The following is a 16,884-nucleotide window of genomic DNA, read 5'->3' on the forward strand; positions in this document are numbered from 1 at the left end:
GCATATTAGTGTGGTTTTATGACCTATAGATTTTGAATTGGTAGCAATTTCCTAATTATTAATAGAGGACTCTGTTTCAATGCCATCTATTTCCTTATAGGACCTGTACAAATCAGCCTTCTTTTATTTTGAAGGGACATTTTACAATGATAAAAGATACCCGGAGTGCAGAGATTTAAGCAGGTACAGTTTTCAAAAATCTTCTCAGTTTTTCCTGTTTCTAGTTCTTGGAATAGATCTCCACACATCCTGTTACTGGTCCGTTAAGGGTCTTTGCCAAAGAACTGTTTTGTTAGACTGTTTTGTTTGTTTTGGGATCAGAACTGTCTCTCAGTTTAAAATATATTCAGTTATTTCATCTGGTCAGCCTAGGTATTAGTAAGTGAATCACAATTCTTACTTCAGGAAGAAACTTTTCCTAGCGAAGACCTGACACAGACCATTTCAAAAATCTTTGTGTTATCTACGATCTTAGAAACGACAGCAAATCTTGGAGTGCTTGGTTGGCTTAGCCAGTAGCTACTCTTGATCACAGGGGTTGTGAGTTTGAGCCCCATATTGGGTGTGGAGCCTACTTAAAAAAAAAAAAAAAAAAATTCTAGCAAATCTTGTATTGAGCCATAGATACATCGGAGAAACTTTAACTCCCTCTGAAACACTTCATTAGTCTTTTTCATATTTAGGTGATGGCAATAAGTCAGTCTTACTGTTTTTTCTGTTTGTCCAGTATATACTGTTGTTTGCCCTAGATGGGTGTGTAAATACATGGTTAAGTGTATAACATGAAAAATGTATAGCTTGTAGTCAAGTTAATTAGCCCATACGTTTGCGATCAGTGTCCTAGCAACTAGAACATACATGTATATTGTTTCTGAGTGTTTATATACATTCTTTTTCATTATAGCCATTTGTATCTGGGTTCTAATGCAGCAGTTCTCAAACGTGCTGGTTTCAGCCTTTCTTTATACTATAATTGAGGACTCCAAACAGCTTTTGATTATGTGGGCTATAGCTATCAGTGTTTACCATATTAGAAGTTGAAACTAGGAAATACTTCAAATATTAACTACTCCCATTACATCTTAACATTAATAATTTGGGGGAGGAAATAACTGTTTTTCAGAACAGAATGAGACGAGTGGCATTGTTCTGAATTTTCCATTCAGTCCGAAGTAATAAAACACATCATGTAGCCGTTAGAATACTGGTCTTTGGAGAGAATAGGAGTCGAAAAGGGCAGATGACATTTTATCACAAAGATCCTTTTGACTTCAGGAACCACACTTTGAGAACTGTTGCTCTAACGGATAAGGACACATTCAGAGTTCTTGATTTTTACATGTGTCAACCACTGAGATTTTCACCTCAAGGTGGCAACTGTCCAGCTTATTGGGTGAGCCAGGCTTTATGAAATACTTGTAGTCACAAACCATTTTCTGTCATTTTTAGATTTTTGTGGCGTAATGAAATATCATCTTTCCCCCCCCCTTCAGAACTATCATTGAATGGTCGGAGTCCCATGACAGAGGCTATGGAAAATTTCAGACTGCCAAAATGGAAGATTTCACCTTCAATGACCTGTTTATTAAACTGGGTTTTCCTTACTTATATTGTCACCAGGGAGACTGTGAACATGTTATTGTCATCACTGACATAAGGTAAGTGGCAGCACTCAGAACATCATGTCATTTGCTCTGTTTTCCTTTTCTTGATTTCACAGTATAAAAGCACAGGCAGTTGGAGTTGGTTTGTTTTTGTTTTTAAGATTTTACTTATTTGACAGAAAGACAGCGAGAGAGGGAGTGGGAGAGGGAGAAGCAGGCTTCCTACTGAGCAGGGAGCCCGATGTGGGGCTTGATCCCAGGACCCCGGGATCATGAACTGTGCCGAAGGCAGACGCTGAACGACTGAGCTGCCCAGGCTCCCCTGGATTTGCTTTTTTGTTTTTGTTAAGATTTTATTTATTTGACAGAGATCACAAGTAGGCAGAGAGACAGGCAGAGAAAGGTGGGGAAGCAGGCTTCTTGCCAAGCAGAGAGCCCAGTGCAGGGCTTGATCCCAGGACCCTGAGGTCATGACCTGAGCTGAAGGCAGAGGCTGAACCCACTGACCCACCCAGGCACTCCTGTTTTTAATAAGAGAAATAAAAGTAGTCATTGCAGCTTGGCTTGGGACCAGCAAAATCATGTTTGCTTTCCATGGACTGACCAACTCTCCATCCATTTGTATCCTGTCTTTATTTTGGGAATATCTATAATAGAAATACTTGATTAGAGTTGTCAGAAATCTGTAAATAAGTGTCTCCATTTGTATATCCATCAGGCAGTAGCCATCCACTTCGTGTAGCACTTTGTATCTCCTGTTGCTAGCAAACTTGCAACTGTATATCTAGGTTTCTTGTCTCTTTGCCAGAATTTTGAGGAGATCAAAGGGAACTGGGGGGAAGAGAAGAGTAATTCTAATATTTGACAAATGTGAAGTCTTAATATTTTCATCAAGTATAAAGTGAGAAGGACTAGTTTTTTTAAAAGATTTTATTTATTTGATAGAGATCACAAGTAGGCAGAGAGGCAGGCAGAGAGAGAGGAGGAAGCAGGCTCCCCGCTGAGCAGAGCCTGATGCAGGGCTCGATCCCAGGACCCTGAGATCATGACCTGAGCTGAGGCAGAAGGTTAACCCACTGAGCCACCCAGGTGCCCAGGACTAGTTTTTTATAATTAAAGATTTTATTTATTTATTTGAGAGATAGAGAGGGGAGAAGGTCAGAGGGAGAAGCAGACTCTGTGGAGCTGGGAGCCCGATGCGGGATTCCATCCGGGGACTCCGGGATCGACACCTGAGCCAAAGGCAGTTGCTCAACCAACTGAGCCGCCGAGGCACCTGAGAGGACTAGTTTAAAATAAGATTTTGTTATAATTTTATATAGCTTGTGTTGTGTCTTTCTCATGAATAAGGCCATTCGTTTCCTTATTTAGGAAATCTGTAAAGGATCATTATATAGAAATAAGCCCTGCTCCATCCCTGCTTTAATTCAGAGAGACCATTTTTAGGGGGTTTTTTTGTGTGTATGTGGAGCAGTGATACACCCATACTTTTTATTATACCAGTAATAAGAACTTTATAAAGTCCCTACCTCCACATTTCTTGAATTTTAGTGACCAGTTTCCAAAATTTACCTGGCATGCACTCATTCTTGGGAAGGTCCCCGAGGAAGTACTCCACACTTACCTTTAGTAAACCTTGAAATAGAAAAACAGGAGTGCAGGGGCGCCTGGGTGGCTCAGTCAGTTAAGCATCTGCCTTCGGCTCAGCTCATGATCCCAGGGTCCTGGCATTGAGTCCCACATTGGGCTGCCTGCTTCTCTGTCTGCTGCTGCCCCTGCTTATGCTCTCTCTTTCTCTGACAAATAAAATCTTCAAACAAAAAAAACCATGAAGGCAAAGCAGAACAGATAATTCAGGGAAAGGAGAATCCCAGCACGATGGCCATCTAGCCAATTCGTCCCAAGACTAGAGCACAGCGGAGAACTCGGGAAGGGTGTCTGGGACTGCCAGGTCTCCCGCTTGTGCATTAACACACTGGACAGTGCGGTTCTCATTCTCTTGGGAAGTACAGAACTAAATTGGCGACAGCTATGTGCAACCGAAGCAGATGCGAACCTGAGAGAAGTAGCTAGCTGGCAGCTTCTGGTTCGCAGCTAGAAAACCGTGTATTACATGATAAAGGGAAACTATAAGTTGTGGAGTTTAGGTGCAAGTTGTAATATTAATTTGGCATCATGTAAACATTGAATATTTAACCAAAGTTATTTTGGTTCTGTAGAGGGATGTTGAGGGGATAAATTCTAAAGAAACAGTTAAATGTACAAAACAATAGCCCTTAGGGGAAGGAGATTTGCTGAAGCAAAGGGCCAGGGGGCCAGGAGAGCTCATAAACTCCAGTTTTGTAGGACTGAAAATTATATACATTTCTTTGATAATGTGTTAGACTTTATATAAGCCTTTCTGCCTGCTCTTTCACTGAAGCGGAATGTGCCTGAGAATTAGCCCAAGATGGAAGACAACCCACTTTTCTGTTATTTTAGTTTAACATTTCTTACTGTACAGCAGTGTCATCCTTAAACTCAAGGCAACATGGGAGAATAATTCATGCTTATTTATTTTTTAAGATTTTATTTATTTATTTGACAGACACAGCAAGAGAGGGAACACAAGCAGGGGGAGTGGGAGAGGGAGAAGCAGGCTCCCCACAGAGCAGGGAGCCTGATGAGGGGCTTGATCCCAGGACCCTGGGATCATGACCCAAGCCAAAGGCAGATGCTTAACAACTGAGCCACCCAGGTACCCCACAATTCACGCTCATTAAACATCTGCAGTGTGGGATGTTTCTAAGGAATTTTTAGTTTTAGTTTTTAAAAAAAAATTTTTAGTTTCACTTTTTAAAATATTTTATTTTTAAGCAGTCTCTACACCCAGTGTGGGGGTTGAACCCACAACCCCCGAGACCAAGAGTTACATGCTCTATCAACTGAATCAGGCAGGTGCCCTTTAAAGAATTTTTAGATGTAATTTGGACTACAAGTCATTTTTCAAAAAGATTTTATTTATTTGAAAAAGAGAGAGGGCACATGAGCAGGGAGGAGGGTTAGAGGCAGAGGGAGAAGCAGGCTCCCTGCTCGAGCCCGACACAGGGCTTAATCGCAGGACCCTTGGATCATGACCTGAGCTGGAGGCAGAAGTTTAACTCCCTGAGCCACCCAGGCGCCCCTGGACTACAAAGTCATTTTTGTCTAATAGATTTAATCATTCAGTGCCATTCCATAGTTTGATAGTTGGTAAACTCTTACAAGTTTACTAATCTTTTTTTTTTTTTTAAGATTTTATTTATTTATTTGACAGAGAGAGAGATCTCAAGTAGGCAGAGAAGCAGGCAGAGAGAAAGGGGGGAAGCAGGCTTTCTGCTAAGCAGAGAGCCTGATGTGGGGCTCTATCCCAGGACCCTGAGATCATGACCCGAGCCGGAGGCAGAGGCTCAACTCACTGAGCCACCCAGGCGCCCCTACCAATCATCATCTGATACGAAGTTGATATATTGCTACCCTTTCTTACTAAAAGACAAAAACTAAGAATCATTTTTAAATGGTCAGGATCTTTAGAATACTCTGGCGCAGTCCCCTTCATTTTCTGGATGACGAAGGTAAGGTCCAGTATGGTTAAGGAATTTATTCACACCCAGTCAGCTGATCAGTGGCACAGTAGAGACTGATTTCATTAATAACTTACAAATTCCGACACCTAAAGCTAAAGTCTTCTGTCAGTTCACATTACACCACGAGTCTGATTTAGATTTTAATAAAGAGGATAGTAAACAAGAGCCACGTAACGCGTGACCAAATAGATAAAATAGTTGCTCAGACTGTCTCCCAGGAAGGCAGTGAGTGTTGAGTAAAGCAGGGGCTCTCTGACGGAATGCGTTCAAGATCTGCACGCAGACTGCCCTCTTGGAGGGTCACAGAGCACATGACCTGTTCAGGAAGTTTCACCTGAAAGAAAACATTGTTTAATCCCAAATGATCTTCAGGAGAGTGTTTTCGTAGAACAAAGTTTGGTCAGACCTAGTGTAACAAATAATTTTATACCTGAGTCTTTCATAAGAAAAAAAAATTGAAAAATATACCTACTAGGTTCTTAATGTTGAGGTAAGATCTGTTTTGTCATCGATAACAATTTGCATTTTAATATATTTATTTACTTCTCATGTACAAAAGGCTCGCACATTGTGATGACTGCTTGGACAGGACACTTTATCCCCTTCTTATCAAGAAGCATTGGCTGTGGACCAGAAAATGTTTTGTTTGTAAAACGTACACAGCCAGGTAAGTGATATCTATTTCTTTCTTCAAGAATTACCGGTTTTCAGTAGTCAAGTACTTTCCATTTTTGGTATTTCGGTGTTTCCTGTTTTAAATTTGAATCTGAGAACTTACACTGTGGGGGTATAAATAAAAGAAATGGTTTTATCTAGTACATAAGTGCTGCAAATTAGTAGGTTACATTTAAACAGTAAGGAAATGCATTCTGTGTAGTGAAAGTCCAGAGCTGGCTCAGACTTAGGATCTTTAGGGAGCCATGTTGTCTTTCTCTCTGCAGTCTACAAAATCAGCTTCATCCACGGCTGCTCCTCCATGAAAAAACAATACAGCATTCAATATATAGAATGAGGTCAAAATATGGGTTCATAAAATTTTCACTTTATGGGATATTTCACGTTTAGTTTGGTTTTTAACTATGGATCAGGGTCAAAAAATTCTGAGGAAAGGAGAATAATTGTGTATCAGATTTGGGGGTGGGGGTTCTTCCCACCCCGCCCCTCCCGTGAGCTTTTCTAAATGATCAGTAGGAAAACATGATAAATCAGTTATCAAACCGGAAATCGGGGAATGTTAAAATAGACCATGAGATGCAGATTCAAATAGGTTGCTGAAATTCAGTCTTTCATCTTCCCATGACCAGTAGTAATGTCTCAGGCAAGAAAACATATCAATTCAGTGTTGCCCATATTCCCATTTGTATACACTCTGTAACATTTTATCCTGACTTCTAGGTAAAACACATGGAGTTTTCAAATTTGCCAGGACTAATTTACCCATTTTACATAAAAGTTCGTCAGGTCTGTAGCATCTAATCCATTTTTTCAAGATGGCCAATTACATTTTAATAGTTACTTGGAGGATAGGTTAAGTCATACCGGAAGTGTATAGGGTGCTTTTACCTATGGAGTTTTATTTTGCTGTACTTACTTTTAAGAAGTCTTTCAGAGAAACAGCCTTCTGCAGGGTTTTTGTTAGTTGCCCTTTTGCCTTGCAGAGTATTGGTAGCATATGTCTGTATATGTATACAAAATTGTAGAAAGGATTACAGTGTATTAAGATAGGATGACAAGGCAATAGTGGGAATGTTATGTTTCCACATCACTACAGGTCATAATGCATTAAAGTTTGAGAAGGTTGATTGTGATGGTGTAATCTTTTTTTTTTAATTACAGATGGGTGACGAACAATGACAGTTTTGCACCAGAGGACCCATGTTTCTTTTGTGATGTTTGCTTTCGGATGCTCCACTATGATTCAGAAGGCAACAAACTAGGAGAATTCCTTGCTTATCCTTACGTTGATCCTGGAACCTTTAATTAATAACAACAAAAAATGTACCTGTGAAGTAACTGTCCTCTTGGATGGTTACTTTATTTCCAGAACGTGCTACTGAAGAACAGGACCCACCTGAAATACTCAGCTAGTTACCCACATCCCTGCAAAAGTTCACATCACAGGTTTTTGTGTTTGTGTTTTTTTTTTTTTAAACCCAGGTTTTCTTATAAAGTAACTTGTTTAGAAATACATTATTTTAGTGTTCATTTCAAAATAGGGTTTTTATTTGATGTGTTTGCCCGTTTTTTAAGTGTGTTTATTTTACTTAGTTGTAGGAGTGCTTTATATTTTTTGAATACAAATCCTTTCAGATTTAGGTATTCTGATTTTCGGCCATTCTGTGGCATGCCTATTCATTCTGTGTCCAGAGTACTTTTGCTAATCTGTAGTTAGAAAAATTCAGTTAATCAAATCATACATCAAGTGGTGGGGGTGTTTTGAAAGTTCTTTGGAAAGAAAAAAAAAAATTCTATGAAGAATGTGAGAGTTGTATCTTGTACCATGAGGCTTCCAAGGTAAAGATCCTTCAAATACCTGTGATTAAAAATGAGGGGGAAGAATAAAAGTAGATTTAACAAATACAGTATTAAGAGTAGCGATTCTGTAATCTGATCTCACAGTGGGCTCTTTTGTAACACTAAGTTTTTGTTGGTAGAAACTAGCAGGCATACTAATCATTTTAATGAGACTCACTGCGTGAATAATGAATATAAAAATATTTCAGTATATACTCAAACCTTCACAAAAGTCACATTTCAATTGAAGATTCATTTCTTGAGAACTTCTTCAGTTTAATATTATGATTAAGAAAATAAATTTTGGGGCACCTGGCTGGCTCAGTTGGTAAAGCATGCAAGTCTTGATCTCGGGGTTTTAAAAGTTTGAGCCTCACACCGGGTGTTGAGATTACTTAAAAATAAAATCTTTAAAAAAAAATAGAGACATGGGACATGGGAAGTCAGGATCCTATGGATTGCCAGCTCTGGTTCACTCATTCTTGCGCAATAAAAATACCCAGTATTCTGTATGCAAAAACAAAGTTTTTCTGGCCCAACTCTTCCAAATTCCTTCAGCCCCCTCACCCTGACAATGCTGTGTATTCGCTTCTCTCATTCTGAGCAAAAGGACACCTGAGATGAATGCCAAGATCTAGATCATCGCAGAAAATTATGTTTTCCCAAAATCTTTTTTGGTGGAAAATTTAGATTTAAGACGTTTAAGAATGCTGTAAAGTAGTTCCTTTTAAATGTGTTATTTAAATTCCACTTTCTCTCTCCTAGGTTATTTATTTAAATTCAGCTGAGTTCCACATTCCCTGGATGGCTAAGAACAGACATTTACCATATAAATAAAAAACTGATGAAGCCTTTAAGCCTGTATGTTAAAAGACTGGCAGTGAGATGTTTTATGGACGTAAATGCTACATATCCAATTAAGTTGGTGTGCAGAGGACAAGCACCCGTTTCTGGTATGTGTAGTGATGGTCTCATTCACTGATTCACTAAACAGACTAGAGAATCAGTAAAGAGGTGCCTCCCGTGGCTGGCTTATATTACTGTCTAAATTTTTACTTTTCATGTTTCTGATGATGCTAAACTGAACAGATTAAAAATTCTGTTAGAAAACCATGTTTACCCAATTCCTGTAAGTTCCACAGGTAAAAAAGAATTTGGGGGAGATTTTTCTTAATTTAGAGAGCCAGTGAGCGTGAAGGTAGAAGGGCAGTGAGAGAGAATCCCAAGCAGACTCTGATCCCAACACAGTGCAATCCCAGGACACTGAGATCATGACCTGAGCCAAAATCAAAGAGTTGGACGGTCAACTGACAGAACCATCCAGGCACCCCTGCTTCCTTTGTTTTTAAACTGTATTCCTTGTAGGTCTTGCATTAGTATGCAAGGGTCTGTTTATCCTTCTTTCTCTCCAAATTATTTAAATTCTAGTTAGTTAACATATAGTGTAATACGTTTCAGGTGTTTACTTTTATTCATTTCCATTTCATATTCTCAAAACCGCAGATTCCAAAATGTGCACTGTATTGTCCTAACAGAAGCATTAGTCCATGTGTTGTCAATTCCTTTTAGCGGACAAAGAAGAAAGACAGCTAAAATGCTACCGCTAGTGAAATTTTTTTTTTTAAAGATTTTATTTAACAGAGAGAGAGACATCACAAGCACAAAGAAAGGCAGGCAGAGAGAGTGGGAAGCAGGCTCCCCGATGAGCAGAGAGCCCAATGCGGGATTTGATCCCAGGACCCTGGGATAATGACCTGAGCCGAAGGCAGACGTTTAATGACTGAGCCACCCAGGCACCCCAAAATTGTCTTTTTTTTAACTTAAAGATTTTATCAGCACACACAAGCAAGGGGAGTGGCAGGGAAAGGGAGAATCAGGCTCCCCACTGAGTAGGGAGCCCGATGTGGGATGTGATTCCAGGACCCTGGGATTATGATCTGAGCTGAAGGCAGATGCTTAACCAACTGAGCCACCCAGGTGCCTCTTATTTTATCATTTACTAAGAATCTTACTTATCCTGCTGGTTCTTGAGGGTAACTTTTCCACCAAAGTTAGAAAGGCTCAAATATCTTTATGTGATCATTTCCCCTTGTGAAATCTAGAGTTAGAAAGACTAACCTAGTCACTCCCAGAATTTGCCCATGTATTAAGTTTATCAGTACAGGTCGAAAGACCTTCCAAGTTTGAAACAAGCCTAAAAGAGTATTTGAATTAGGGACTCTATAGCTGTAAATTTCAGTACTAAACAGGACCTAAATTATGTATGTCATTTTCTCTAATGAAGAAAAGCAAATATGAAAATACGGTAATGAACTTATTAATCAGCATCCTCTGTAGTTAGAAATGAGTTGTTTTTTTTTAAAGATTTTATTTATTTGATAGAGATCACAAGTAGGCAGAGAGGGAGGCAGAGGGAGAAGTAGGCTCCCTGCTGAGCAGAGAGCCTGATGTGGGGCTCGATCCCAGGACCATGGGATCATGACCTGAGTGGAAGGCAGAGGCTTTACTCCACTGAGCCACCCAGGCACCCCTAGAAATGAGATTTTGGTATGACGGATGAACATGCACAAAAGCACTATTTAGAAAAGCACTGTTTATCTTTAAATATTTTTCAGCCTTTCTTATCCTTAAGGATAATTTTACCTTCTCCTAATCAAATCATAATGTCTTTATTATCTTTAAGGTTAGAGAGTTCCATAGCACACATTTGAAAACATTTCTCCCTTATAGCAGCTTCATTTCTTAAAGTTTGTAATTAGGGGTTTGCTATTTCTGATAAATCGTCCTTTCTCTGACCAATGGGACAAAATAAGGTGTTTGTTAGTAAAGCCCTCACAGAACCTTGTAAAAGCCTTTGCTCTTATATAGGATTAGTTGGCTGACTTCATCTTGACCTGACATCTTCAATCAGGTAAGTGTGTGCCGGTACACTACAATCAACGTATCAGCAAAAACTGGGTAAAAAAAGATGATCGTAGTTGAAAGCACAGGATGTATTAGCAGAAGGTTTAATTGAGATCGTCAAGTTGTTTATACATTCAGTTTCTCCAGCTGAGATGACACTTCTGAAAGGTCTCCAGAGCAGCTAAGCAAGCTTCCAACAACTCATTCTGCAGGGCCTGCATAACCTCCTCTTTTGAATGTTAGCGAGAGGTTTCAATAGCACAAAATAGGTGGTTTATATATGCCCCCCAAAAAGAGGAAGACATTTTTCTTACTATTTCATTTAAATTATCTTAGAGAATTGTTCAGCAGTGAAGTTTTGACCAAATGCCTCTGAAAGTTCTTAGTATTTAGGACTTTATAAGAGTTCAGAGTGTAGTAGTAACCTGTGAATTAGCTTATGACCAATAGAAAATGGAAGGCTAGTTATATTTTCACACTATAGTAATCAACTGTTCTGCACGGCCAGCCCAAACAAACCACACATAAATTATCACAATGCTGGTATATGTATCTCCTGAAGCTGAATATTCTGTAGTTTCTCAGTAAATTATATTGATCTTTTGGGTCACAGAACAAAAGAGAGTGAACAAAAAATAACATTTTTAGTTTAGTTACCTATCTCCCAAGCCAACACAATCTCTATACCAAGTTAACCAAGAAATTACTCCCTTGGAAGCAAATCCAGAATTCCAAAAACACTTTTATAAATAACAAAGAATTAATTTACTAGTAGAGTTTGATAGAAAAATCCTTTAATCAAAACAAGTTTACAATGTCGACACGTATGGCTTAACTAGAATAAATCTGTCCAAATTTAAATTGTATTAAGGACCAGCTATAATGTAATATCAATAGTTCCCTCAAAACAGTAGGTCCTAGTTCCATTGTAAGACCTCTCAAAAAGAACTCCAATTATTGAAATAATTCAAACTTTCCATTTATAGATGAAAACCATTATCTGGGAGGTCAAAACATACAATGCATGTCACATGCAAACACTGATACTAATTAAGCCTTTTCTCTGTATTCATAGTTTCAAAACATGAGAAGTGTCCTTTAGCTACTGAAAACCACCAACTGACCTAATCAAAATATCTTAGAAATGCTATCTGTTAAGTTACCCTTAAATTTTGTTAACCTTGGTTTACCCTGATTTAGTCCATATACATGAATATACGAACTATCAAAGTACTCCTTTACTTTATCTAACTGCCTCGGAGCAACGTATTTCTACTCCTTACAAGTCTGTCACATGGAGGATCTCTAAATAATAATCCCCTTCTGATATGACCATGTTTTTCAAATAGGTTAGTTTTCTTATATAGCATTTAATTCTACTATTTACTGCATAAGAATCATGGAATTTTTTTTCCCCAATTAAAAAAATACTTAGTGACTTCCTTAATGAGTGTGACTTTTTTTCTAAAAAATTCAGAAACACGAGACAGTTCTCAAAAATAAACTTTTATCATTTTGTTTTTAGTTTCAGCTACTAGTGCCTGTAAAGGATCTTGGATGGTTGAACCCTAAAGCCAGATTCATTCCTAAACATACCTCTTCTGCTTTCTGTAGGAAAGTCCTGTGACTTCACTCAATTCCCAGCCATAATACTAAATAACCTTCAAAAGTTAACATGAGTTTTGTACCTTGTAGAATTGTCAGTTGGATATCTAGTTGTCATACAAAAAGGCATACAGACCACAAATTGTTACAAAGCAGCAGGATAATGTAGCACAACGTAGACTGGGAGATTAAAATTAACTTTTGATAAAAGGAGTGAGTACTTGTATAGAAGTAACATTTTATCTACCATAAAAATGCATAACTTCTACAAAACCCACAAACAGTGAAAAGACAGTCTGGTAAATCCAAGGTTTGTAAAAACTATGCACAAAACCCACGGTATCTGCGAAAAAAGGAAAGGTTTATACAAGTAGCAGTTTTAAAAATGGAACCTTTTTCTACTATCAATTACACATTAACATACACACACTAATTGAAATTATGCTACAACCAAATGTCTGGAAAAGCAGTTTAACATTTCCTAAATGGATTTTCCCTCACATTTACTGAATAATGTAGCTGTTAATACTGCACAAGTACAATTAGCAATAATGTTTAATTACTTTTAAACAAATATAAAGGGATTTTCTCCCTCAAAACAAGTTTTCAACATCAAAACCTATGCTTATAAAAATTTAAAACTTTCAGCAGTCTAAATATTTCAAATGAAAACCATTACAAACGTCTCAAATGTTCTTTATATTCCAGGTATATCAACCTAATTATCCAGTGTGGAATCCTTCAGAGATATTTCAGTCTCTCTCTCTTCACTGGATGACCTAAAGGAAGGAAAAGAAAGGTGTGTTAACTGGGATTAGGGACTTGACTCCTTCACGGGGGTCAGAAAACACATTAAATCCATGCATAATGTTTTTATTTTTTAAAATATGTGGATTATCACCAAATTATTTTTAAAAATAATATTTTTGTTCAAAATTTTATTTTACCATGTTAATATTCAGATCAAGCAAATTAACTCAGGGTAGCATCATGGCCCAGGCCCTTTCCATCATTTCCAACTTTAAAATGAATTCTCATGAAAATTATATCTGTAATGCCAATATATTACAAACTTTAATAAAGAGAGGGATGATACAGACACGATTTCCCTGAATTTCAAGATCAGAAGGGATGCTTGACAAAGTCCTTCAAACGTGTAGCAGAAAAAACCAAGACTCGGATAACTATAGTCCAATAACTAGCTATTTAGAGGCTATAGTAGAAAATAGCCTGTGATTCTAGATCTCATTTTTGTATTACCCTGTCACAATGCAAGAAAGTATGAATGTAAGTCACTCTTAAAGCTGTATCAGTGAAAAGGTCCAAAGAAGAACGGTTATTTTAAACTGGATTCCTACTATCTAGCTCTATTCCCTTCGAATACAGACAAGTCAATTATAAAGTTTTTGTTTCCTTTTTGATTTATATCTTGCTTCCTCAGTTCAGGAATTGAGTGATCAAAATATAATCCTATACAAATAACCTTGGAACAGCAATGCGATTTAAAAATTAAAAATATAAATGATCCATTAAAACATGTCCTCACTTTTTCTTACTGCTGGCCTCGTGGTTGTCTTTGCTTTCTTCACTGCTGTCTCCATTATGTTGTGGTTGATTACTGTCTTGAGCATCAGATCCTCCATTTAGAGTCTTTGAACCTTTAAAAAGGTTCCAATGGAAAAACTGTTAGAGCTTCTAATACATTAAGATGTCCTCTAAAGAGCCAGAATAAAAAATAAAAACATGGCCCTAAAGTTTCTAATACTTAATACACCTCATTTGAAATGACACTGTAATCTTTTGGATGCTGAGGCACACTGATAAGTCGTAGGGTTACTATAATCAGATCTATGGGTACAAGAAAGGGCGGTTTTTAAAGATTTTTATTTTAGAGAATATGTGTGCACAAGCTGGTGGGGGGGGGGCGTGGGAGGGCGAGAGAGAGAGAGAGAGAGAGAGAGAAGAAGAAGACAGGATCTCCATCAGACACCGTGCTCTATCTCACAACCCTGAGATTGTGCCCTGAGCCGAAATCAACAGTCAGGGTGGGGCAGGGGGTGGATTATTTTTTTTTTTTAAAGATTTTTTTTATTTATTTATTTGACAGAGAGAGATCACAAGCAGGCAGAGAGGCAGGTAGAGAGAAAGGAGGAAGCAGGCTCCCTGCTGAGCAGAGAGTCCGATGCTGGGCTCGATCCCAGGACCCCGAGATCATGACCTGAGCCGAAGGCAGCGGCTTAACCCACTGAGCCACCCAGGCGCCCCTGGATTATTTTTTTTAAAGATTTTATTTATTTAGGCCCCTGGGTGGCTTAGTTGGTTAAGCATCTGCCTTCCTGGCTCGGGTCATGATCCCAGGGTTCTGGGATGAAATATACCATCAGGCTCCCTGCTTGGTGGGGAGCCTGCTTCTCCCTCTCCTTCTGCCTGCAGCTTCCCCTGCTTGTGCTCTCTTTCTCTGTCAAATAAATAAATAAACAGAAGATTTATTTGAGAGAGAGCACAAGCACTTGTGCACAGGGAGAGGGAGAAGCAGAATCCCTGCTGAGCAGAGAGCCTGATTCGGGGCTGGATCCCAAGACCCTAAGATCATGACCTGAGCTGAAGGCAGAGGCTTAATCCACTGAGCTACACAGATGCACGGGGTGGGGGGGGGGGGATTTTTAATCCGGTCATTCCATTTTTTATAAAAATGTGCATCAAAGTAAAATGCTGTATTTTTCCTTGTTATTTCACAACAATGTGTCAAAAGTACTATTCATAATTAACATGATTTTGTGTCCTACCGAAGGAAATGAGAAGTATATCTTATTTCTAAGAAATCTCTAAGGAGACCTACATCATCATTCCCTGACAAATAAAAATATCCAATTCCTAAGACATAACATGGAATTGGGGGAATTGATAATGAATGATACTAAGGTTCTATTTAAGAATCCATCACAGATACATCCTAACATATCTGTGGTTGAAACTGTATCTGGAATTTGCTTCATGGAGTAACCAGAGGAGGTAAAACAGGAATGACTGTGTACTGAGCACTGCAGGAGCTGGGCGATGGGGACACGGGAAGTTGCTTTCTTAACTACTATTGTGTGAAAAAGAACAGCAACTGCTAATTTAAGCTTGATTATACAATTTAAACAGAAATCCTTAACCTTAGCTTCTGTTTTTCTAAGTGCCTTATGAAACCTTAGATAAGGTATTAATGAAATATATCAAAGCCATTTTTTAAAAGCAATCCCAGCAAACAACTTACATCACATACCTGTTTGTTCCTTTTCTAGCTTTTTGTTTGGCCCTTTCTTCCCTTGATCTTTGGTTTTATTTGCTTCCTCATGCTGTCTTTGTTCGGCAAGAGATTTATTCAGCACTTGTGTGATCACAGAATCTCCTTCACCAACCAAAAACATATTCTTAAACTTGTTATACAACATTGTAGACTTTTCCATGATAACCTGACTAACTTTGAATCGCCGTATCTGAGAAAACAAAATATACACTCACAATTGTTTTCTTCACTGATTTTTAAAATGTTACTTCTTAATGAAGTGGTGATGAGGACGTTTTAAAAATCTGCATGACTCAGATCACTTACTTTTTTCAGTGTTGTAATCATCTCTGTGTGTTTCTGAGCTTGTTGCATTGTGACCTGAAGTGAAGCAAGTTCATCCAAGGCCTCAATACATCTGTTCACATCCTTCACAACAAAACAGTAATTTCATAACTGTTAATTACCACAACCTATATGATCTACTCCTAAAGATCACTTTTAAAATCTCAAACAGGGCAATACAAAAGAACCAGTAATAGTCCCATTTCTCTTAAATTTACACATGTAAAACACGAGAAAATAAAATACGAAGCTATAAAGAGTACTATATTTTTAAATGAGGTATTAAAGACTTACAAGATTATCAATTTTGAGTGAATTTTTAATTTCAGCATGTATCCTTTGAAGTCGAGAATCCATTGATGTTTCTATAAATTAAAATTTGAAACACAGTAAGTAGTTTTTCCAACACCAGTATTTCTGTATAAATCTAATAAGCAAAGCACAATAAGATTTGAATTTTTAAAAATGTTCTTCATAATCAGCCTAGTTCACTAAGAAGTTATTTGCCATTTTAAGTATTTAGGAAAGCAACATTCATCATTTGAAGAAAAAAAATTACCATCTAACTACATAGGTTTGTAAGATAAGCAGTTTGTATCCAGTTAATAAATCCCTCTATTCCAATACTTATACAGCTGTTTTACCTTACACACGTAACCAAAAATACAAACTCTATCTGAAACCATGAGATCTGTCAAAAAATGGGAAAACATCTAGCTTTTGGCAATGCTACAAAAATGTGACCACTAGGTAATAAGCAATAAAACCGTAAGCCTGAGTCCTTAGCAAGTGCGCCTGGTTATAATTAAAATATAATGTATACAGAATCCGTTAGGGATTTGAAAAAGCACTTTTGCAGGATTTAAGAACATAAAATGCCTGATTTTAAAACCTATACATGAAAAATTAAGTGTATAATTTCCTTTCTATGTATTATTTTACACATCTTAGAAAGTGAAACAACTAACCTCGCTTCTTCTCCACTTTCTTAACTTCTGGCTTCTTTCCTTCATCTTTATTCTGCCTATCAAATGTT

General features: G+C 37.9%; 2 protein-coding genes across 4 annotated transcripts in view; one reads left to right on the plus strand and one right to left on the minus strand.

Annotated features, from left to right (window-relative positions):
* The window catches only part of SNAPC3 (small nuclear RNA activating complex polypeptide 3), a 40,266-nt gene extending 32,479 nt beyond the window's left edge, over positions 1-7,787 (plus strand). For both annotated transcript variants that reach the window (XM_047699059.1, XM_047699058.1), the window contains 4 exons: positions 101-183; positions 1,494-1,658; positions 5,769-5,876; positions 7,046-7,787. In XM_047699059.1, coding sequence (XP_047555015.1) covers positions 101-183; positions 1,494-1,658; positions 5,769-5,876; positions 7,046-7,193 — 504 coding nt within the window. In that variant the 3' untranslated portion in view covers positions 7,194-7,787. The remainder of the gene's footprint in view (positions 1-100; positions 184-1,493; positions 1,659-5,768; positions 5,877-7,045) is intronic.
* A 4,254-nt stretch (positions 7,788-12,041) lies between these two features.
* PSIP1 (PC4 and SRSF1 interacting protein 1) overlaps positions 12,042-16,884 on the minus strand; it is a 41,271-nt gene continuing 36,428 nt past the window's right edge. For both annotated transcript variants that reach the window (XM_047699053.1, XM_047699054.1), the window contains exons 11-16: positions 16,817-16,872; positions 16,143-16,213; positions 15,831-15,932; positions 15,501-15,714; positions 13,779-13,890; positions 12,042-13,011 (exon numbers count right to left, since the gene is read on the minus strand). In XM_047699053.1, the coding sequence (XP_047555009.1) occupies positions 12,951-13,011; positions 13,779-13,890; positions 15,501-15,714; positions 15,831-15,932; positions 16,143-16,213; positions 16,817-16,872 (616 nt within the window). In that variant the 3' untranslated portion in view covers positions 12,042-12,950. The remainder of the gene's footprint in view (positions 13,012-13,778; positions 13,891-15,500; positions 15,715-15,830; positions 15,933-16,142; positions 16,214-16,816; positions 16,873-16,884) is intronic.

Source organism: Lutra lutra, chromosome 13, assembly GCF_902655055.1.
Source record: "Lutra lutra chromosome 13, mLutLut1.2, whole genome shotgun sequence".
NCBI lineage: Eukaryota > Metazoa > Chordata > Mammalia > Carnivora > Mustelidae > Lutra > Lutra lutra.